General features: G+C 41.2%; 1 protein-coding gene across 17 annotated transcripts; it reads left to right on the top strand.

The window, feature by feature from the left end:
• Positions 1–54: 54 nt before the first annotated feature.
• CEP15 (centrosomal protein 15) lies at positions 55–22,179 on the top strand. 17 transcript variants are annotated; one of them, XM_082210882.1, is made up of 7 exons: positions 73–214; positions 1,525–1,633; positions 3,141–3,179; positions 4,795–4,883; positions 8,883–9,006; positions 20,523–20,597; positions 21,750–22,179. In XM_082210882.1, exons 4-7 carry the CDS (start codon positions 4,831–4,833, stop codon positions 21,879–21,881), a joined length of 384 nt encoding a protein of 127 aa, XP_082067008.1. In that variant the 5' UTR covers positions 73–214; positions 1,525–1,633; positions 3,141–3,179; positions 4,795–4,830; the 3' UTR covers positions 21,882–22,179. The 17 variants fall into 17 exon arrangements, with proteins under 17 accessions (XP_082066996.1, XP_082067008.1, XP_082067010.1 ...); XM_082210884.1 differs by lacking the exon at positions 3,141–3,179 and adding an exon at positions 2,985–3,088; XM_082210877.1 differs by lacking the exon at positions 3,141–3,179 and having other exon boundaries at positions 126–273; positions 21,750–21,926; positions 22,026–22,179.
• The last annotated feature ends 1,014 nt before the right edge of the window (positions 22,180–23,193 follow it).

The following is a 23,193-nucleotide window of genomic DNA, read 5'->3' as shown; positions in this document are numbered from 1 at the left end:
CAGAGGAAGACGGCCAATCAAACGGTTTCAACCGTCGCCCTCTTTTACTGCTCCCCCTCCCGCGCTCGCTTTTTTTTATGGTATCGCGATAACAGCTAGTCGAGCGGAACGGTTGTTGGGCGTCTCCTAACGGCAGCAATGCACTCAGAAGAAAAGTTAAAAGGGAGAGGGAGAGGAAAAGATTGCGGCTAGCTGTATTCGGGTCGCGATGGAGGTAGCTTCCTTTCACCTCACAGCTCTCTTAAGGCTTTTTTTTTTACGCTTCACGCTGTGGTACGGTCTCATTGTTCACTTTCTTAGATATGACCCCTCTTTCCTTCATTTAGTGGTGCTGTCCACAAGCTCCCCCCTCCAATCTCCCATGCTTGGGTTCTTCCGCCCTGGTCCCCACTCCCTTCCTCCTCCTCCAGCCCCCCTCCCCATTCCCTCTCTGGTACTGTAGTTCATTCCTCCTGGAATGAACATTCTCTTCACCCCTCGCATAATGGTGCATTCTCCGCACAGAGCTTGAAAGGGCGGGAGTTGAAAGGACGGAGTTCAGATTTCTGAGGCAGGGGTGGTGAAGGAACCAAAGTTCGGTGGAGCAAGGATTTCAAGGAGCTCCAGGGACATGCATGCAACCAATAACTCTTGCTCTCATATCAAGGATCGTTGACTCAGCTCCCAAGGTGCATTGCCTGAGGACTGCTGTGTGCTGCATTGCATTGCAGAGATAGCCAACGTGTTTTGAGACTCCCAGCTCCCATCATCCTTGGCCACTAGCTGCACTGGCCAGGGTTGATGGGAACTGGAGCGCCAAACATCTGGAAGGTACACATATATCATGTGTATGGCTTTGGCATAAATTGTGGGTGGCTCTGTGGGTTAAACCACAGAGCCTAGGACTTGCCGATCAGAAGATCGGTGGTTCGAATCCCCGCGACGGGGTGAGCTCCCGTTGCTCGGTGCCAGCTCCTGCCCACCTAGCAGTTCGAAAGCATGTCAAAGTGCAAGTAGATAAATAGGTACCACTCTGGCGGGAAGGTAAACAGTGTTTCCATGCGCTGCTCTGGTTCACCAGAAGCAGCTTAGTCATGCTGGCCACATGACCTGGAAGCTGTACACCGGCTCCCTCAGCCAATAAAGCGAGATGAGCACCGCAACCCCAGAGTCGGTCACGACTGGACCTAATGGTCAGGGGTCCCTTTGCCTTTACCAGACACAGACATGCTTAGCGTCAGCAAGGTTGCAGCAGCAGCATCTGCTTTCATAACAGCACAAGGTTGTAAATAAGCCAAAAGACCATGCAGTGCAAGAGGTTCAGGCTTACCATCCCTGTACGAAGCTCAGGAGTGTTACAAGATTAGCACAGTGACCGTTCACAACAGGGTGGTGAATACATCTTGGTAGGTTTCTTTGTCTCTGTGCATATAAATGTTATATCCAGCTAGTTAAGTCAAACCTTAATATATATCCTAAGCCTAAGTTGGAGGGAGAACTTTGCTGGTGATGTACTTTACAGCTGCATTCCTCCTCTATCCTCAGTATGAAGCGAAGTCTGGTTCTTGCCCATTACAGTGAGAAAGAGAGAAGGGAGCACGAGGAGGGCTGTGCTGGAGAAATTGCTGTTGGAATGTCTCCTTAACCAATGAAAGTGAGTGAGCTCTAAAGCCCCATTTTGACAAGACTTGGAGTAGAAAAATGAACATCCACGTTTTGTGCGAGATAGGTCTCTAAACATCAGAGAAGAAAGTGGAACCTACAACAAAATGTTGCATTGTGGTGTGCTTTTATTTTCTCTCTCATACAATTCATTTTCCCTTCTCCCTCACCAAAGAAAAACAGGTCAGTCAGCATTACATACTCAGACCTCATTTTTGGCTGCTTTAGGGTTTCTCCCCTCCCCCGGGAGCCCCCCCCTATTTATTCATTCATTCATTCAGTAAACCTTTGGGTTCCCCCAAGCCTACTTATAACTTCACCTTGTGTGTAGATGGTGCTACTTTGACTATGTAAGGAAACTAAGATCACTATTAATATATTCTTTATTCATTTGTTGCAATTCTGTACTGTCTTTTTGCCAAGGCATCCAATTAAAATTTAAAATATTAACGAATGGTACAAATATTCTGAACAGATATTGTGAGGCTGACTTCAGGAGCTGATGCCTCCAGCTCCCTGGCCTGGATTGCCTCACTTCTGCTTTCCTTCAAGACATACAGGCCTTAAGTTGTTCCAGAGAATATGGGGCTGATGGTTGATGGAGCTGTTGATGGTATCTTCAGCTGGTGGTTATATGCTCCATGCCAACATTCTATGTTATGATCTAGTCTCATAAACTGAGGCAGAAAGGACAAAGGATCAGAAAAAGTCTTCTGCTATATTCAGGCATGCTCTAGAATTACCTAGACTGCTCCAGGATTGAATGACTTGCACTGAAATAGTTTTAAGTGCATTCAAGCATGTGCATGACATTAACATTGCCACACTCATGTACATACCCAAATGAACTCAACATGTTCAGGCATGCAGCAAAGTGATGTTGACATGCTTTCTTTGCTTCTCCAAAGTAAATACAGTTTTTTTATTAAAAAATCTGATAAATGACTGTGTGTTGAGTCTGCATTTCAGAATAGAGGCATCTCAGGTTAACTATGTTATGAAATAACACCATTAAATGAAGACACTTTTTTAAAAAAAAAATGCACAGCATATATATCTGAGGAACCATGCAATATTAACTAATATTCACCTGGTCCATGTGTCACATTCAAGCACAGTTTAAAACAAACTATGGGTTTTGTAAAAGAGTTCCTGGGGTGCCCCTCCTCTGCTTTTGCCATGCCACAGACAAAGCAATACAGATTCTTTGTCAGAATGTACATCAATATGAATGCTCTTATCTGTGCTGCATTGATTTGATAGGAAGTACATATGAATGTGCATGCCTATCTTTGTTCAGGTGCAACTAATCATATGTAAATTCCTTTTTTAAAAAAATGTAGTTACAGTTGGATTGGGGTGCATGTCCCAAGTGTGTTTCAGATTTTTTACAGAACTTCCATAATATTATGTTCATATATAACAAGGAGGATATCTTGCTGTGGAGGTAACATCTGTGCTTCTCTTTTTCTTTTTGCCCACCCCCAAACCTCAAAAAGGGAAGGAGAGAGAGAAAGCAGTTTCTCTAAAAATGAAAGGTGCATTTTAAAAAGTCTTGTCTATACATTGTGAGTGGGATTGAAGTAAGTTGCAAAAAAGCAAAGCTTGGGTTAATGCCCAGTTTCAGATGTGTTTGTTTTTAGGGATTCATAAGAGCTACCTAAACATCCTTCCCATAAAAGCTACCACTACCTGAACAAGGAACACTTATTGATGTTTGCCTTTCAAACAAACAAGCAAAGGCTGTATGAGTGTTCCTGCCCAGGAGTTACGTTGTGGAAGAGTGCACAGTTTTCAAAAAGGAAACATTGTGGGACAATGGCTAGAATGCTGGATTTGGATCAGAAAGGCCCAGGTTCAAATTCCTCATTTACTCAAGGACAAAGCTCTATTTTCCTGTTGTGCACCTGGGAGAGAACATAGGATGTGAAACATTAAATATAATGATGTGGTTGTGAGGAGACTTGAGCACCATATTATCATAGAAACAGAGAATAGTAAACTTGGAAGAGACCTAAGGGTCATCTAGTCCAACCCCCTGTAATGCAGGAATCTCAACCAGATCATACATGACAAATGACCATCCAACCTCTGCTTAAAAGCATCAAAGGAATGAGAGTCAACCTCTTCTCATGGGGGGGGGGTCTGTTCCACTAAATTGTTAATAGTAACTTGATGCCCGTTCCAACATCTGAAACATTTGTTCAACAAGTCCAGTTTTGCTGAAGTGGTTAGCAGTATGTGCCTTTAACATAAATACAGTCCACCAGTATTGTTGTTGACGTCTGTCTGTTTCATGACAATGGCGTTCTCCTGCGGGGGTGAAGTCAAACTACTGCATTAGCATCACTGAAATGACTTCCCTGGGGTACACGTCTGTGCAGTATGCATGGAGGGATTGGGCTGCCCAGACAACAAGACACACACACCCCTCAGCCTCACAGACATGATCCAAAGGAAAGCGACACTTTTGGCACCAGCTTGGCTGCAGCCGTTGCCAGATGGAGGCATACAAGGTGCCATCCAACCATCTTAGGGACTCCGCTCTGGATTTGTATAGTGTTTACTCCTTGGCCTTGTCTTCTACCAAAGATATCCCACAAGGCAGCAGGGGTTTAGGATCATAGTTTTCTTTCTCCTAGATGGGCTTCCTAGGTTGACAAGCCCCCTCTGCAGCACATGCAGAAACTGCCTTCTTGACCGCTGGAACTACTCTTGGTCTCTTCCACCCAATCCATCAGAGCCTCTATTTGCATGCAGGGGAAGTCCCTAATTCACCAAGGGTTTGAGACCCATTGACTACTTGGTTTAGCTGGCCAGTCAAAGCTGTTTCCAGGGTGTGGTTGTAGTCGCATGCTGACAGCTTCTAGGAGCCAACAGGTGAGAGCTGAATGTAGGGTGGGGACCAGAGGTGGACAAAATACCTGAGAAGGACCTTAACGTGTCCTCCACCGGAGGAGCTAACCCTCCCCCCCGGCAATATTATGATCCTGAGAATGTTCATGAATCAGACTTCACTTTTTAAAAGGCAGTTATGTAGCCACTAATTCTGTGTTATATTTAGCTTTATCACTGTATTTTAATAGATTTCCCTAGAAGTATCTCTCTGTATATTTAAAGAAACAATTTTAGCTTCTTTTTCTTCATTGACAGAGTGGTAAAACTGAGGCATTAGTCATATGACTAAAGATGGCATCCTATTTAGCACAAGAAGTTCAACTTGCTAAAAGACATGAAGAAATGTAAGTATTTATTTCAGACAAAATCCTGCCTCTTAGGAGTTTGGAGAAAGAGAAAAAACACCAAAAAGTTTGACACGTGTGGCTAAGAATCTGAAATAATTTCCTATGCTTTTTTACATTTATACCAGTTTGTGATCTTATTTACCAGGCTAAGTGTAACTGGGCTTTTTTCTGTATGAAAGACTTTTGCTACTATGTAAATACTCCAGAAAAAGTAACCTGTCTCTTAGACCAGTATCATTTTTCCCCAACTGAGCTTCTTGGAAGTTGTAACAATAGAAAACTAAAAAGATTGCCTCAAGGGGGTGCTATGATGCCAGTGCTGCTCCTCTGATGAAAAATGCTAAGTGAAAGCCTGACTATTAATATTGAATATTCTACTTAAATTCTAGCTAAACCTGAGCAATTGGATTCAGCCTTCTTAAATTCAGTCTGAGGCCTCATTTCTGTCCAGTATTTTTTCTTCATATTGAAACTAAAATTTCAGCACATATATATATCACTAAAACATAAAACATTTATGTTTGAATTAATAACAATGTTTTACTATGCTTTGAATAATTAAGTTCTTTCATTCAAAAAGTAAAATGTAAAATTGTGAATTGTAATGCTTTTTAAAATTGTGACAAAACAAAAATCTTCCAGCTCCACCTTCCAGCTGCTCTGATGTGAATCAAAAGGTGCTGTGGGCCAAGGTGCTAGGTACAGATTATTCAGGTGTAGCATTTGCTGAACCTAGGTTAAGACAATGTGGTGTTAATTAAGATAACATTCCTTACTGGGGAGTTTCCCTATTTCCAGTGTTTCTGGATCTGATGGCATCTTTATTTCAATGACTGATGCATCAGAGAGGCTGTGATCATCTGAATTGAAGTGCTTTTTAACCAATTGTGGATTTATGGTTCCAAACACGTGCTTAGACCCATTGTTATTTTACACAAGTACTGAACATGACAACCTGGTTGCAGCTAGTGGTGTAAATTACATTATAGGACCTTCAAATGATATTTTATTTGATATAAGTTTCTGCTAGTCATTCTAGTCTTGAAGGTAACCTAAGAAGGGAGAGCAACTGAAGAAGGCAGAAACAGTTTGCTTTAAAACTTTAGTTTCTCCGTTTTGTTAGTAACTAACTTCTTGTTTGACCCTCGTATGTTAATTTAATGCCTATTTGCTCAGTTTGGAAAGATCTTTTTGGAGCTCTTCACATTCCTGTTTTGTTTTCAGCACCCTCAGTAATTTGGTATGTCTGTAAACTTTACTGGCTCACTGCTTGCTTCTAAGTTCAGATCATTGATGAACAAGGTATAAAGCACAGTTCTCAATACTGCTCCTTGGGGGGGGGGGTTCCTCACTATTCACATCCCTCCATTGTGAGAAATGGCAATTTATTCCTGATCTCCGCTTCCTCTTATTTAACCAGCTGTTGATCCATCCTCTTATCCTGTGTCTATTAAGTTTACAGAGGAGCCTTTGGTTGAAGGACTTAATCAAAATATTATTGGAAGATTAAATATATAATGTATTCTAGATAACCCTTATATACGTGCTTTGCAACACTCTCAAAGAACTCCAAAAGTCTAGTCAAGCCATTTTTTTAGAAGCCATGCTGGTTCTCCTCAACAAGACTTATTCTTCTATATGATTAATCATTTTGTCTTTAAAAAAGCAACCCCATATAAAAGGCATCCCCAAACTCAACCCTCCAGCTGTTTTGGGACTACAACTCCCATCATCCCTGGCCACTGGTCCTGTTAGCTAGGGATGATGGGAGTTGTAGTCCCAAAACAGCTGGAGGGTCCAGTTTGGGAATGCCAGCCATATAATATAGCAGAACTTCTGTTTCTGTGGTATGAGAATCACTGACAAGCTTGACACTGCCTCATTGTGCTTCAGCAGCTGAAACGGCAGGGAGAATTTAGGAAAGGGTAAAAAGAGTATAAAAGTTGTCATAAGCTTAGTACCAAAATCTGTGAAAACTCTTATGTGCATTTCTGACTATCACTTCTCAGAGAGGAAAAAGCAAATCTTGCAAAGTACAACAAGGGCAATACAAATAGTGGTGGGTGTAATAAGAAGTGGAGACTTAATAGGACTAGACTGAATTAATTAAGAAAAGAAATAATCACCGAGGCAATGTTATTTGACATATGGAGTCTTAGAATGGTTTACAGGAAATTGAATGTAAGTGATATTTACTGATATTTTTCTTCTTCAAAAGAAATACTTTCTGAGCTTTAGGGCAGTGGTGTAGGGCCTGTGGATCTCCACATATTAGATTCCATCAGCTCCAGCCACCATAGCCAATGGTCAAGGATGATGGGAGGTGTTGTCCAGCAACATATAAAGCACTACCGGTTCCAGCTCCTGCTTTAGGACAGGGATCACAGCTCAGCTGTAGAGCTTATGCTTTGAATGAAGAAAATTCTAGGTTCAATCCTGGTATCAACAGTTGAAAAAATGGATAATGTAGCAGGTAAAGGGAGAGAGAGACTTCTGCCTAAGACCCTACCACCATTATGACGTTCTGAAAGATTTACACTTTCATCCTTATGATGTGTAATCCCAAAGCAGATGCATCACAGCTTTTGTTGGCTTTCCCCATCAAAGTATTTTTAAAGCTGCTCTGCAACCTTTTTGATAGGCTCCAGAAATTTGCTTCCATTCTGGTTCAAGAGGGGCCTGTCTCTTTTTGTACAAATGTGACTTACCCCAAAAGTTTTACAATGCACAAACAATCTAAAGCATTCCTCCCATTAGCCACCTTAACCATGCACTGAGATCCCACAACCCTGTCTGCAGGCCCAGCATATAAATCAGGTAGCATTGTACCATGCAGGCCCTGAACTTGAACATGTTACCTAGGAGTCTAAATTTGGCTTCCATGGCCTCATGTCAATATTTCCCAACACCCCTTGCTAGCATGTACCAAAACTAGTGATTGACCTTATCAGGACAATGCATGATGTTTGCAACCTTCACACCAGGCAGGCATACACCATACCATCATCAAGTTTGTCACCAATCCATTTCTCTGTTCCTGATCATCAAATCTTCCACTACTGGTTGCTCTGTGGGAGATTATAGCCAAGGATGCAGAATTATCCTTATCCGCAGGTAGGGAAAAAACAGCCAGAGAGCCTTTGATCTGAAGCCTATTGGTTAGTTTGGGGTTTAGAAAGAACCTTATTGTACAGTTGGAAATGAAGTGGAACTTTGGGGGGAGGGGACTGTAGAAGAGAATACAGTGGTGCCCCGCAAGACGAATGCCTCGCAAGACGGAAAACTCGCTAGACGAAAGAGTTTTCCGTTTTGGAGGTGCTTCGCAAAATGAATTTCCTATGGGCTTGCTTCGCAAGACGACAATGTCTTGCGAGTTCCTGCTGGTTTTTTCCCCTTTCCCCCCTGATCCGATCAGCAGATAAGCCGCTAAAAGCCGCTAATAGCGCTAATCCGCTAATCCGTCAATGGGCTTGCTTCGCAAGACGAAAAAACCGCTAGACGAAGAGAATCACAGAACGGATTCTTTTTGTCTTGCGAGGCACCACTGTATTGTAAAGATAATATATTTAAGGAAAAGCATACCTGATTATTTAGATTCTGAGGAAGATAAGTGGATATTCCTTTAAATGACAGCCTTCCTTTTGCATATGAACATGGGCTATGTACAATAGCAGAACCCAGTTAACCCATATTATTACTAATGGTACAGTTAGTTATTATTCCCAACTCTGCTTTACACACGTCTCTTCGGCGGTGTTCAGTGCTGGGTGTCTCATTTGTTCACAGAGCCTGCTTGTTGTACAACATGATGGTTGCTTTCTCCACAGGAGCACATCACGTAAGGGACTTCCTGTGCTTTTCCCCCTCCTTCAGTGCACCCACGCTGTATTCAACATAATTGGAGAAGAAATGGGTGAGGGTGAAAGGTGGCTGTTTTTCTTGCTGTTGTGCAGAAAGAATGGTCTGCCCACTTATCAGAATGTTTCCCTTTTGTAGACTGTCTCAGAGAATGGTGTTGCTTCAGCAGATGGAGAGTCATCTAGGAGACAAAGAAGCTGAGAAGACATGGCAAATACAAGAAGCTGATGCAGCTCGTAAAAGAAATGTAGCACTTTTAAATGTAAGTTTTCATCACTTTTAACCAGTAGCTGAATAGTGAAATTTCCATATGGCATTTAAAAGACACTGTTTTCCACTGTGTTAATTCCATTAAATTTTATTACATTTATATCCCACCTTTCCCTTCAAGGAGCTCAAGGTGGCACGCATGGTTCTCCACCCCAGTGACAGTGCCTGCTTCAGGGTCACCCAGCATGCTCCCTGGCTGAGCATTTGAACCCTGGTCTCCCAGGTCCTAGTCATTACTCTAGCTACTACACCACACTGGCATTCAGATAGTGATAAATTTGTTCAGGACCATATGCAGAAGGAAGCAGAGGTGCTTAACACTGAAGTGTGATCAGCTTATCTTTACACTGTTCATTTCAGACTGCTGGGGCTTACCTTTTAAAGTCCTGAACAGCTTGGGACTCAAATACCTGCAGCAACCTGCCCAAGTCTTAAGATGTTCATAGGAGGCTCTTCTCCGTGTCCAGGGGAAGTTAATTATGTAGCAACAAAGGAGGAAAAAAAGACTCTTGCTCTTTGGTGGCACTTCATCTTTGGAATTTCCTCCCTGTCCCTGCTAGCAATGTTACAATCATTTCGGTGTTGTGTCAAAACTTATTTATTTGTCCAGGCATTTTTAAGCTGATTTGCTGTTCGTCTTCTCTGCTTGTTTTAGCTCTGTCTGCATGCTTCTAATTGTGGTGTTTTATTTACTTTTGGCGTTATTTCTTGTTCTGTCTCTCCAATCCACCTGAAGCAGGAGTGGCTGTGCAGGTGCTGTGCCAGTGACTAGAAGCAGTGATTAGCTAGATGAGGATCAGTGGACAGGAATCAGTGAACCTGAATTCTGATAAGTCCACGCAGTGAGATTGAGAGAGGAGATCCTACTCATGATCCCACCAGGGCAGGGAGTGCCATTTATTTGTTTGTTTGTTTATTTCACAAAATTCATATACCACTAGATTGTAAGGGGGAAATATACATAACCTTTTGGTGACCAGACTGTGATCATGGTTCTAAAAAAACCCAAACACCTCTGCCTAAAGCTAAAACGCAGGTGGTGAATGACTAGGTTTGTCAATAACTAAAATGTGTGTTTAGGTTAATATTGCTCTTTCCAGGATGTTGGCTTTGAGTCTTCATTAAACTTAATTGAAATAATTGATAGAATCAGTAATGTTGCAAACTCTTTTAAAAATTAACTCTCATCCCAATTACTGCAACCTTCTCTCTAGTCTTCCATTGCCCTACCTCAGTCCCCTAACCAATATCCAGTATTCTGCAGCCAAAACTATTCACCTCTGTTGTCGCTCTGATTATATGGGCCTGTTCTTTCTCCCTTGCTTCTCCTTTGTCTCCTGGAATATGTGGTACCATGTTGAGTAATGGATTGTAAGCTTCTTAGAGCAAAAGGTCTGCCTTGACATACTCACATGGAACAAAATAATGCCCAAATATCTATTTAAAGATCGCATGAAGAAAGTGAATGGAGGCACATGTTCAGATTTTCATAATTCCGTTTGTCATCTCAACTGCCCTCTTTGTTGAATATAAATGGAGAGAGAGGGGGAGGGGAAATGGTGTGTGTGTGTGTGTGTGTGTGTGTGTGTGTAATGCAGTATCACTTTTTACTATTCTGGGTCTTGTAATTGTTTATGGTTTTGTTTCTTGGGTCTCTTACTGTTGTTTTTCTTTATCCTTCCAAGATAGCTAGGACTGATCCAGAATGTGGAAAAATAATTTCTGGTTTCTTGACTCTCACCCAAAGATAAAGGATAATTTAAAGCGATCTATTTGTGCTGTGTTGAGAGAATCTGGTCTCGGGTTCATTTGGTTCTCAGCATAGTCCTTAGCCCTCAATTGCTTACCAGCATGTTGGTTAATATCAGGTATTTTTGATTCTTCCTATCAGTATGACACCTAAGGTGTTTATGGAGGGAATGATTCTATATTGGGAGGATGGGAACCCTGTGAGATGCACTGGTAGAAGCCATGTGCACAGGAACACATCCCTCCCCACCAAAAAGCAGGTTCCCTGTGGACAGTGTGGTCCTTCATGTTTTTCTCCTTTTGAGAACAAAGATGGAGTCTAGAGTGAAACAGTCTCAGGAGTTGGATGTCACCATTTTATTTGTTGCAAAAGTCTTCCGCTTCTTCTAGCAGTAATTTTAGCTTGCGATGTCTGAAGCATTTAACAGTGAGGTGCAGAAATACTGTGTCTGCTCCAGGCTACGAAGACTTATCTACTCACTCTCTTACAGAACATTCTGCAAAGCTAAATCAGTCCTCTGGGCACTTCTGCAGTCCTTCCGAGGAAGGTGATATGAGCTCATGATATTTCTTTCGCACTTGCTTGCCCATTCCAGCAAAGGCCATCTCCACAAATTTTATGACAAAACATTGCTCTAGGAGTGAGCCAAGACATGAGAAATCTTACCGTCTCTTTCTTGGTCTGGCTCAAATTCAGCAGGTTCGACTGTCTCTAAGGAAACCATTTCCAACTGGCTGATTGCTGACTCTTCTCTTTAGGCAAGCATAAACACAAGATTGCTTTTGGATATAAAGGATTTTTCTTCTGTTGTGAAATAGCTTATACTTTCTTTTTCAAAGAGATAGCTAGCCCACTGACTGTAGCCCACCATGTCTTTGTTAACCACTATGGTTATATTGGGTCTAGCAACTTTCCTAACTCCTCGTTGTGTTGCCCCTGATTTTGTGGGGCATTTCTTTCCCATCCCCCACTTAAAATAAATATGTACTTGCTTTATCTCTCACGGACATACATATATATTTGCAACTATGCCTTAACATTCACCTGGTTGCTCTTCTAGTGCATGCTGTGGTGTCATGTTTTGTGACAGTGTGTCTTTGTTTTACTTTTCTAGAGACATCCCTGGGGCAGTACAGTCTCAAAAGAGTGGGGATGTGTCACCTCTTTCTTTGGGAAATGGGAAATTACTTCCCTTTAATTGCTTTGTTCTAAACATGTTATGACAGATCACCCACTCATCCACTCTGCTCTTTTTGGAGCTGAGGGTTCTGTAACCTTCTTGTGCATATTTTCAGTTCAGTGCCTATGAAATTATTTCTGTCAGGAGCAGAAAGGGAAATTTGCACATGATGGGACTCCTAGTTCTTCACAAGAACTGGCATTTGGCTACATTTTGATAGAATGAGCAGTTTAGAGCTTGGGGAAGTCCCAATAAGATATTTTAAAAGAAAAAACAGGGGAAGATGAAGGTTTGTTTGGGGTGGGGAAGGGTTGCCATGGCCTACCATCTGTGGCAGACCATATATCACATAAAGCTAAGTATATCAGATGCACAAAGACATCATAAAACAGTGACCACTCACCTCATGCATACCAATATATAGATGTCTGCCCTGTTTCCACATCTGATACATATAGAAGGCCACCCTATGGGTAGATCAAGATATGTATGCTACTTCAACAATGTGAAGCAGGGACCAATGATGAAATTGCTGCTCTGTGATGAATACCAGGTTGATCCTATAGCTCAGGGGTAGGCAACCTGAGGCCCGGGGGCCGAATGCGGCCCAATCGCCTTCTCAATCTGGCCCGCAGACGGTCCGGGAATCAGCGTGTTTTTACATGAGTAGAATGTATCCTTTTATTTAAAATGCATCTCTGGGTTATTTGTGGGGCATTGGAATTCGTTCATTTTTTTTTCCTTCAAAATATAGTCCAGCCCACCACATGGTCTGAGGAATGATGGACCGGCCCACGGCTGAAAAAGGTTGCTGACCCCTGCTATTGTTTATATATTTTGCATTCCACATTGGTGAAGAAAGAACACACATAATGCAACTTGCTGAAACCATGCACATATTTCAAAAAAAGTTTTACATATAACAATTCCTATATAACTGACATTTTGGGGGACGGTGATAGCCAGTGTTAGTCATACTCAGAGTAGACCCATTGAAATAAATGGACGTCTTAATTAATTTTGGTGGGTTTACTTTGAATACAACTTAGTTGAATATCACCCTATATATGTAATTTTAGCCCCCGGGTATTCAAATGAAAACAATTGCTTACGGTGAGATGATAATAGCAGTCTGTTGATACTTGTAGGTAAAATATTATAAGCTCTTTTAAGTTAGTGCAGAATATTCGCTGTTTACCATCACAGTGCGCTGAATAATTTCTCTCAAGTGTCAAAAATGTTAGAACATTTGAGGAAGGAATAAAAGCATATGTATGACCATCAAAACAAATTGTCTGGCAGGAAAATGCAACTTTAGTGAGTTTAGATGTATTAATTTTATTCTGGCTTTAACAGGCATGCAGCACTGCAGATGCTTTCTGATAACAAAATAAAACAGGAAAGAGATCCATGCAGAATATTATATTAGAACCTTGAAAATAAGGTTCAGATTTATGTGCCAACTTTTAAAAATTATTCCCGATAGCAGGCATTGTACATTTCACAGTTACCATGTGGAGAGTTGTTAATTTGGCTTTCTCAGAAATACACCGATGCCATGATGAGGTGTCATTGTATTTGCCTGCATTCAAATGAAATTGAGTAAAATTACTTCTGTTATGCTTTTAGCTATGAAAAGAGTTATTACTGCTCTCTTGGTTGCAACTAGAATTTTTTACTTCCAAAACAGAAATGGCTGAAACACAAGTATTAAAAATTGGCTTGTTCTGTTGGTTTTATTAAAGGGAGGAGAATTCAAAAACTGAAATTAATTGATTCTTTGACATTCAAAGGCATTTGGGTTGCAATCCTATGTACACATATTTGAGAGTGCGTCACTGGGACCTGTTTCTACTTAAGGATCGAGCAGTTAATCCAGTAAATTTGGATGCTAGGATAATACTTCCCTCTTGGCTAAGTTTTGCCAAGATCTTTAAAGCTGAATCTAAAGTTGTCTGGTTTATTTAATGGTGGCTATCTAGTCTTTTATGTATTGTATGTGTTTAGATTATCAATGTTTTTGGATGGCTTTGTATGATTTTATAATTTTACTGTTTTAACTTATGCCAATAAAGGCAAGTAGTAGTAGTAGTAGTACTTCCTTCTCTCACACACAATTCCTTAAGTTAGGTACTACTAGATTAAAATTATAATTATTGTGAAATAATTATAAATACCAAAACTGATTAATTAACTGCACCCACAGCCAGGAAATACATCTATGACTGACAAAAGAGCAGCAAGTAAGTGTCTGATATAATAGAAATTAGGCAATCGGTCAGATGTGCTCTCAAACCTTACCATACTCTCTTTAAAATATGGAATGAGAATTAGTATTATAGATTTTGAATGTGGAATTTGTATTTTATTTCTTCTTTTGCTTCCTCCCTGTTGGGGTATGTAAACCACTTAGAGATTTCTGCTGAAGTACAAAGTGGTATATAAATGAACTAAACAAATATAAATAAAAATATATAAATAAGACAGAGGAGGGTGGTATCACTAACAAAGCTGGTGATACCTCTTGAACACCATAAGCATCATTTGCAACTTTTAAGCTTCAAAATTAGATTCCATCTTCCCAAGACAGATTTTCTAATATTAGAAACCTTGTTTTGCCTTTCCATCTGCACTTTTAGTTAAATAGCATAGAAATCAATGAATGAAGTTATTTATGTTTTTCAGCTAGATGCTCCTTATTTCTTATAATGCCTGGTAGTATGCTACCCAGTTCACAAACTTCATTAAAACATACTCGGGGATGCTGTTCTTTAATTTCTCGGGGCCAAGATACAAGTGCTCAATAGCTTCACTGTTCTGCCCTATCACAAACTGAAATAATTCCCCCAGTGCAGATCAGGTGAGATCTTTTCCTCATCGTGTGCATACCACCTAATCAATAAATGTTCTTCAAAAGCTAACCGCCGCCCACTATGCAACAGTGTGTGCTCTCTTGATGGCACCTCTGTATCAGATAATGTGCAGGAACTGTTAACATATGAATTCAGTCTGTTCCCACCTTTGATTCTACTTCACTATTTTGCTAAAGATTCAATTTCATTAGAGCCAGTTTAAATCTGAATCATTTATGACAGGACTGAACTGACTGAGATCAGTTCCAGAGGCCCTGCTTATATGCCTGTTAGTAGTGGTGGTTAGGAAGGCCGATACGAAAGATGGGTCCTTTGTTCTTAGACGAATTCCTTCCCTTTCTCAGTGGAACTCCTTCCCCCTGTTGGTACGATTGGCTCCCTTGCTGTTCTCTTTTAGATAATCCCTGAAGATGTTTAATTTCAGTCTGCTTTTAATTAAGAGGGTAGGTTAATATATTTGTTACTGTATGTTTTTCAGTGGCTCCAAGTTAGGACTCTATAGATTTTTGACTGGCTTGGAATAAAATGATTTATACGACTGATTTAATATTCGAATGGTCAATTTTGATATTTGTTTTTCAGTGATTTATTCTGCATCACTTTGGGGAAATAGTTACCTTTTGAGAGGCTACCAAGGAGTTAAGTTTCTTAAACAAATTAAAAATGGCCTTACAAAGCTAAGAATGCACCACACTCAGGACCGCATAAGTCCATCATTGTTTAGCAGAAATCACATCAATGCCATCTGAGGAGAGGGATTGGCTAATTGGTAATGTACTGTCTCATTTTATTACATGGCACAGATTATAAAGCAGTGAATTGTTTAATACTAAATGGAGCCCGTGTGAAAGACAGAATGCTGGATGTGGACTGAGAATGTTTAGATTCAAATCCTTTCTGAACTTCACCTCATAACAATCACTCTCTCTCAGCCTAGCCTACCTCACAGGGGTGTCATAATTATAAAATGAGAATATGTGAGAGAAACAAATGTGATAAGTAAAGTATAGGCAGTGCTGAATCTTTTCTGAAGGTATTTTGAAGCACTGTTCCTGGAGCAGCATTGTAGATTTGTAGTATTTTCCATCCTCACCTGAAGCTAGTGGTATTTAGTAGACTTCCAAGGGGCTGTATGTGGCCTTTACTTGTCACCTTCTCTGTTCCCTTTACTCCCAGCCGCCTTTTGAAACTTTTAAAAACCCAAAATGTTTTATATCGCAGTGTCCAAAAAAGCTGCACTTGATATGCCAAAGGCATATTATATTACTGCTGACTTTTAAAATATTGAAACGGTTTGCCAAAAGCAAACCCTGTTGCCAAACCTTAAAGGGAAAAGACACATACAAAAGACATGGTTGCCTTTAGCTATCAGCAGCATGCAAAGGTGCCATCTAATCTTTCAGAGACATCAACCCACCCCCAAGGCACATTTCAGCTCCCAGCAACAAATTCTGTCAGTTCCTGTCATTAAATCAGTGTTCTGGATGACAATAGACTTCAAAATATGCTAAAACTGGATAGGAGCAACAAAAAGACACATCTGGTATGTAGGCTGTGCCAAAGTGCCCTTCTCAACTAAAATCAAGCGAGCCAGAGCTATTTTCTCTTGCCCCAAAGTACTGTACTTTACTTTCCTACCATCATATATATATTTTTGAAACAAAGTAGCCACTGAATTGATTTTGGACAGGATTGCGTAATGCTGTGGAAATCTTCCTAAGAGCAGTGCTGTGGATTGGAGCGTGTTGCAGTAAGAATACTTTGCCATACAACACCCTAGAAAACCAGGGTTAAAGGGAGTCTGAGGTGTCTTGCTTATCATGACAGTTGATCTCTTCAGGCCAAGGAGAAAACGTTTTGATAGGTGTCGTAAGAGTCTGCATTTCATGGTGCATCTGTTCTGTCATTTAATCTCTGGAGCTGTTAGTCCGACATTGTGAACCACCCCTTTTAGCAAAATCGGGAGGGTCTTACACTTCTATAAATGCACGAGTGTGGGAAGGAGGAAAGGTTATCTTGCATTTCCTCCCCTGTCTCATCATGTTCACAATCGCTCACTTTGTCATTCCTTTTCCATTGCTGCCTGCAATAAATTGGGTCTAGATCTCACAACCCCTGCTTAGGCTGGTTTTAATTTAACGGTGATATTCCAAGTGGCTCCTCCGCTCCTGGCGAGCGTCTCTTTGTTTTGATCCCGTTGCACCAGGATCCCTATTCTTCTAAGCTGCCATGTTTTGGGAATGATGGGAAGTCCCTTTGGGGAATTTCCTCCTTTTTTTAACTTAATTTTTAAAAAATGCCTTACTCTTCACACTCACTCTCTGCTCCCGACGATGCCATCTGCTATGCTCTCTCCTTCCATCTCTGTTCAGCACTGGCTCCTTCACACCCCACTCCCACGCCCCTTCCCATCTCTCTTAATTTGCCCAAAAGGCCTGCGCTTGATCTCTTTAATGTTTGTGTATGAAAGCCCACAAAAAAGAGGGGGGTGTCACAGCTTCGAGGAGGTGCTTCCCCCTCCCGCCCCCAGATTGAGTCTAGTTCTCTGTGAACCCAACACATGGAAAGTGGAAGCCCATGTGCAAATTTCCTCAGAAAAGCTAATAGAGGTGAGTTTTCATTGGAGTTTGAATGTCTGGTGAACAGCTTGCTGCCTTTCTACATCTTTGTGCACATGTTATGCATGCATATTAGCAAGTCATCTTTGTCTTGAGCAGGGAAGAGCTTCAACAAAATTGCTGTCTGTCTTTGCAGCTCCATTATTTGTGGCTTTCTTTCGGAAAGAATATTGGCTTCATCACATGTGCGCAGCAAATGCTTTCGCTCCAAATGGTGAATCATCTTAACTGTAAATTACCCCCAGCGCATAAAGTTCAAATCATGCAGTCAGCGCTCTCAGTAAAAAGTACCTCAGTAATAAAAACAACTCTCCAAGTCTGAAGGGTGTTTGTCAGGGTACAGCTGATTCATTTAAAATCTCTGTCATGTTGCATACCTTATTCCTCAAAGTTCCTTCCTTGAAGGATTTGTCTTCACTTTCTAAGACAACCGCGTTTGAGAGATTTAGATGTTTCCAGGAAGGTAGGGTGCAACATTGCCGGGTATAACGTGTTTTTGAACACCCATTGCCATGAGTGAGAGCTATCTCATATATAGAGTAAGAAAAGGAGGTAGGAAATGAAACAGCCCATGAGTACCAGGAAGAGCTGCAGAAGAACGTTCATCCTCAGGACACCCACAGCAGAGATCCTTTCCAGCCAACATACAGGTGCACATTTGTGTCTTGCGACTTGTAAAGAGCTTTTGAAGCTTTGACTCTTTTTGGTCATTAGTTGACTCTGTGACCAAGTACTGTGACCAAGAGACAAAGGAAACTATGTAAGAACAAGAGCGGATTCAAGGAACTAGAATGGAAGAAGCTGGTTTCAGTGGTGACACGTGTCAAGAAATCTAATACCCCAACCCTACTTTTTTTTTAAAAAAAAATGTTTGCTAGCCACAAAATGCTGGTTCAATAATGAACTTAATTCTGGGATTTCTTTTTACTTTCCCCAAATCCCTTGAAAATAATAAAAGTTATAAATATAAAAGGGGCCCGTGAGGAGCACTGGAATGTCTGTCTGCATTGGTGGCATATCCACAATGCTAGTATAACAACAGTTGTGATATTGTTCTGGCTACACACCCATTCTTAAGCACTTAACTTATTCAATGGATCAGCAGAGCCTTCAATTCCAATAAAATTGTAACTTATTTGATAAACTGTTTCGATAGTTGTTTTTTCTTCTTGCTCAGTCACGCACGAACCACTTTCCTGTGCAGTGTCTTCCTCTTGTTGATATAATAGCTTTGTTGAAGTATGTGAAACAGCTGATCCCTGTATGCAAAGCCCCTCCTGAATGGGAAAATCAGTTGCTGGAGAATAGCAAAAAAATGCTTCTCATAAGATTATTAGAACTAACACACCAGTAAAGATACTCATCCAAATTGTTGCTGGGTTTTTTTGGACATTTTTAGGGTTTGTACATTTTCTCAAAACTTTACAATTTCTGTGAAGTGTCTTGCTTACCAAGTATAATAAAATCAGACACTGGTCAGATGGAGTTTTGCCAAAATCAAAGAAGGTATTTAGTGGGAGACCTAGTGAGGCAAATTTATCTTTTTGGGCAGGGATACACTAACCGAGTGCATCCTCTCTTGTGAGTCCCTCTTATGCATCCTGGTCTTTCTGGAGATGTCAGTCCTTATGCACCATGGTCCTAAGCATTTTAGGATTTTAAAGGTGTTAGCTAGAATCTTGAACTAAGCTTGGAAACATACACGAAGCTAATGGTGCTGATATGAGCCAACAGTGTGACGCGGCAGCTAAAAAAGCCAATGCAATTCTGGGCTGCATCAATAGGAGTATAGCATCTAGATCAAGGGAAGTAATAGTGCCACTGTATTCTGCTCTGGTCAGACCTCACCTGGAGTACTGTGTCCAGTTCTGGGCACCACAATTCAAGAAGGACACTGACAAACTGGAACGTGTCCAGAGGAGGGCAACCAAAATGGTCAAAGGCCTGGAAACGATGCCTTATGAGGAACGGCTAAGGGAGCTGGGCATGTTTAGCCTGGAGAAGAGGAGGTTAAGGGGTGATATGATAGCCATGTTCAAATATATAAAAGGATGTCACATAGAGGAGGGAGAAAGGTTGTTTTCTGCGGCTCCAGAGAAGCGGACACGGAGCAATGGATCCAAACTACAAGAAAGAAGATTCCACCTAGGCATTAGGAAGAACTTCCTGGCAGTAAGAGCTGTTCGACAGTGGAATTTGCTGCCAAGGAGTGTGGTGGAGTCTCCTACTTTGGAGGTCTTTAAGCAGAGGCTTGACAACCATATGTCAGGAGTGCTCTGATGGTGTTTCCTGCTTGGCAGGGCGTTGGACTCGATGGCCCTTGTGGTCTCTTCCAACTATATGATTCTATGATTCTATGATATAAAAAGAGTATTATGATTTACAAAGCCCTTATTCTTCATCTTCTCTTTAGATTGTATATCACTTGGGACAGTGATCTGTGATCTTTTTATGCCTCTTCTGTTCAGGTACCATGTACATTGATATCCCTTATTGTCAGGATGCTGTGAGAGGCTCCCGGCTGGTTGCCCAGGAAAGTATAAAGACAAGTTTTTTCCATCCTATTTTATTTCAATCTTTGCAGAGAGGGCTATAGAACTCAGCCTCTTGGATAATGGCGTTGTCCTGAGTGAATCTCCATCCCACTCCCCATTTCTCCCACTTCCTCAATCGTCACTCTCATCGTCTTTTCTACTCATGCTGCCACATGCCCTCTGTCTTTGAGCTCTTTTCTCTCCTACTTTTAAGGCTCTCCAGGTTCTGGGAGATGGAAAAGTCCATGTATGGAAAAGTCCACACACATGTATCTCTCCATCTTTTATCCAACAAGCAAAAGTAATTATTGCAGTCCACGGACCCATTCTAGCCAGACCAAAGCCTTTGAGGAGGACGTGGAATAGGGCTGGTGCAGGGTGTGGCCTGAGGGAAAAGGATGTTGCCACAGGAGTGGCCCAGAGAGAGTTCTGAGGGCCAGATAAAAGAGACCTGGGGGGCCATTTGGCCTCCAGACCTGACATTCCTTGCCCCAGTATATAATATTGCTGCTTTGTTGCATGTGTGTGAATTCTGGTGCTTCATGTGTTGCAGGATATAAAAGCAGCAGGGAAAAACCTACAGTCGAGAGACCACTTACTTCTGCACCCTGACATTGTTAACCTTGAGGTAAGCCTAAGGCCAAACTCCCAGCTTTCCAGAGTTTTTAATGCAAACTTTTAAGCCAAAGATTGTCAACATAGTGACCTCCAGATGTCATTGTGCTCCAACTGCTTTCATTCTTGGTCATGCTGGCTGGGGCTGAAAGGTGAGCCCATCGACATCTGCAGGGCAACCGCATTGGCTACTGCTACCTTAAGCTCTTCATGATGCTGTTAATGACAACATGGTTTTTAAATGCAATCACTGCTGTGCCCCTGGTGCTTTGCAGCCTCTTCAGATGATTTCATTATATTTAAGATTCTTTGTTGGAATAGAAATACAGCCTCTAATGCCCCATTAGTTGGATGTTAAATTCTATTTATGTTATGTCACAGTTTTCATTTCCAATACATTGTATACTGCTGTTTTCAGAATCCAGAACATATTGGGATTCATGAGGTTCAAAGCTGTATTTCCATTATCAATTGATTCATATTTTGGCATTTTCTCAGTAGAGTTTCAACATTGTCCCCTCAGCCGCACTGTGCTGTATTTCAAAAGTTCTCCAAACTTAAAGGAGTACATCCAAGACACAGTATGGCTGAGGGAACAATCCTCTGCCTTCTTCCTAACATCCAGGTTTCTCAGAGGTGGTCAAATATTACTTTGTTTGGTGTTGTGGCTTTATAACACATAAAACATCCTCAAACTATTTGAACCCAATTACCTCAAAATCCTTTAAAATCCTTGTATTTATGCACATGCCAAACCTTTCTATCAACTACATAGTTAAAATGTTTTAGATAAGGACTTTATTGTTAAGAATTCTGGGAATAACCTTGTGATTCTGAAAAAATATAACTCCTGTGTATAAATGAAGGAAACAATTATAATGTTCAAGGATTACTATTCTAATACATTATTCACCACAAGAGGGCACATCCAATCATTGCAAATTTACTCCAGGCATTGAAATCCTTCCAGCCTCCATTATATTGTATAATTGAGGGATTTGAGAATTAGCACCAAAGTAGTTTGGCCTTTTCTAAATTACTTCACACGTAAAACAGGCTTTAATGACACATTTTATGTTTGGATTGTTTTGTGATGGGCTGGTAAACAAAGTAGATTATGTTGTGAAGCCAAGTTAAATTGCATATTGTGTTATGTCTTTTCTAGACTCTTTACTGGGCAAAAGTAGAAGAATCCATCCCTAAGTGGGAGCAATTTTTTTTAGGAAGAACGCAAGCCCCTATTGGGGTTAGAAAAATCAAGCCAACAAAGCAAAACACAGGTCCCCCCAAGAGATAAACAAAAATCAGGTCTGTGGGAAGGATTTGCTCATTCTTCCAAATGGTGGGTTATTAAATGGTTCTTTTAATTTTTGTTGGATAAGCTACATGAATTCTGAATCGACAATGAAGAGTTCTCCCTCATCAGCCTGTTTATCTACAGGAGAGTGACCTTTGTATCAAACATGGAAGACATCAGACATCAAGATGAAAACTCAGCCGTTCAACTGTTAAGTCAAGATGAGCAAATATGGAATCTTATCCTTCACTTTTATGGAGAGGCATCTTTTCCCAATAAAAGTGGAAGCACATGCCAATCCGACTGCCCCATGAGAAGATTTGTTTCATGAGTAAGGCATGCATTTCCCATAATTTCGGCAAGCTGGGTTTAGCTGGTGGCTGGGGACTTAAACAGAACCCTGAGTGACAGAGGCTGAAGAAGAAACCCAAGGAATTTTAACATTCCCACATAATTTAACCATGCCCAACTCCCCAGTCATGTTTGGTCTATAGACATATCTTATGTGGCTAAATATTGCTCCGCTCTCATACTGTATTTCAGTTTGGATCCAGCTGATGTAACAGGATTTAACCACGGGATTTTAGAATTTTCCAGCACTGAACTCAGCTTTGTGTTTGGGATAGATTCTCCATCAAAGGTATACAACAATAAAAGGTCATATTAAAGTATATTTTATGTTGACATATTTTGTCAACTTAAAATTGTTGAACAAACACATCTATAATTTGTCATACCTTGATCTTAATAGTAAAGTAACCCCTCATTTTGTATTATTTGGCAGCTCTGAGCAGTGGAGTATAACTAACAGGTTAAGATCTATATGTGCCTTTTGCACTTTACTGTTAAGGACCTTGGTTTCTTATAAATCACAAATGGTTCAAGGTGAGAGGCATGGAGATCTTCAGAGCTAAAATGCGAGGAGGAAAATTAGTTTCATTTTGAACTAGAGTGTCAGGGAACTGACATCAGAGGAAAGGGAGTTGGTAGGGCTCCCAGAGACTGGGAGAGAGTCAGCAGCCAAAGCAGGGACAAGGAGGGGGAGCGAGGGGTCTCTGGAGGAGGATCTCAGTAATGCTGAGAGAGACGTAGCAGCCCAGGCAGGAAACAGCAGGGGAGAGAAAGGGGTGAGAGACACATCCAGCGAAAATAGCGGGGAGGTGTCAGAAGCAACTGCAGGGAGACCCATGCTTCGCCGGAAGCTGCCACGTCGTGAGTCCAGGAGACGCGTTTCCGTTAAGGAACTTCTTTGCTGGAAGCGCTTCCGCAGGCAGCCACTGTCAGACTCTACTAGTGACTAGAGCAGACATGT

This window comes from Podarcis vaucheri, assembly GCF_965113315.1.
Source record: "Podarcis vaucheri genome assembly, chromosome: 2".
Taxonomy (NCBI): Eukaryota; Metazoa; Chordata; class Lepidosauria; order Squamata; family Lacertidae; genus Podarcis; species Podarcis vaucheri.
This window is presented reverse-complemented; position numbering and strand designations above follow the sequence as displayed.

Excerpts from the sequence above, each read along its gene's own strand:
- CEP15 (XM_082210870.1), top strand. The coding sequence starts at position 4,831 with ATGGCATCCTATTTAGCACAAGAAGTTCAACTTGCTAAAAGACATGAA. Across the intron at positions 4,884-8,882 it reads GCTAAAAGACATGAAGAAAT|ACTGTCTCAGAGAATGGTGT; the intron begins GTAAGTATTTAT and ends TCCCTTTTGTAG. Across the intron at positions 9,007-20,522 it reads GAAATGTAGCACTTTTAAAT|GATATAAAAGCAGCAGGGAA; the intron begins GTAAGTTTTCAT and ends CATGTGTTGCAG.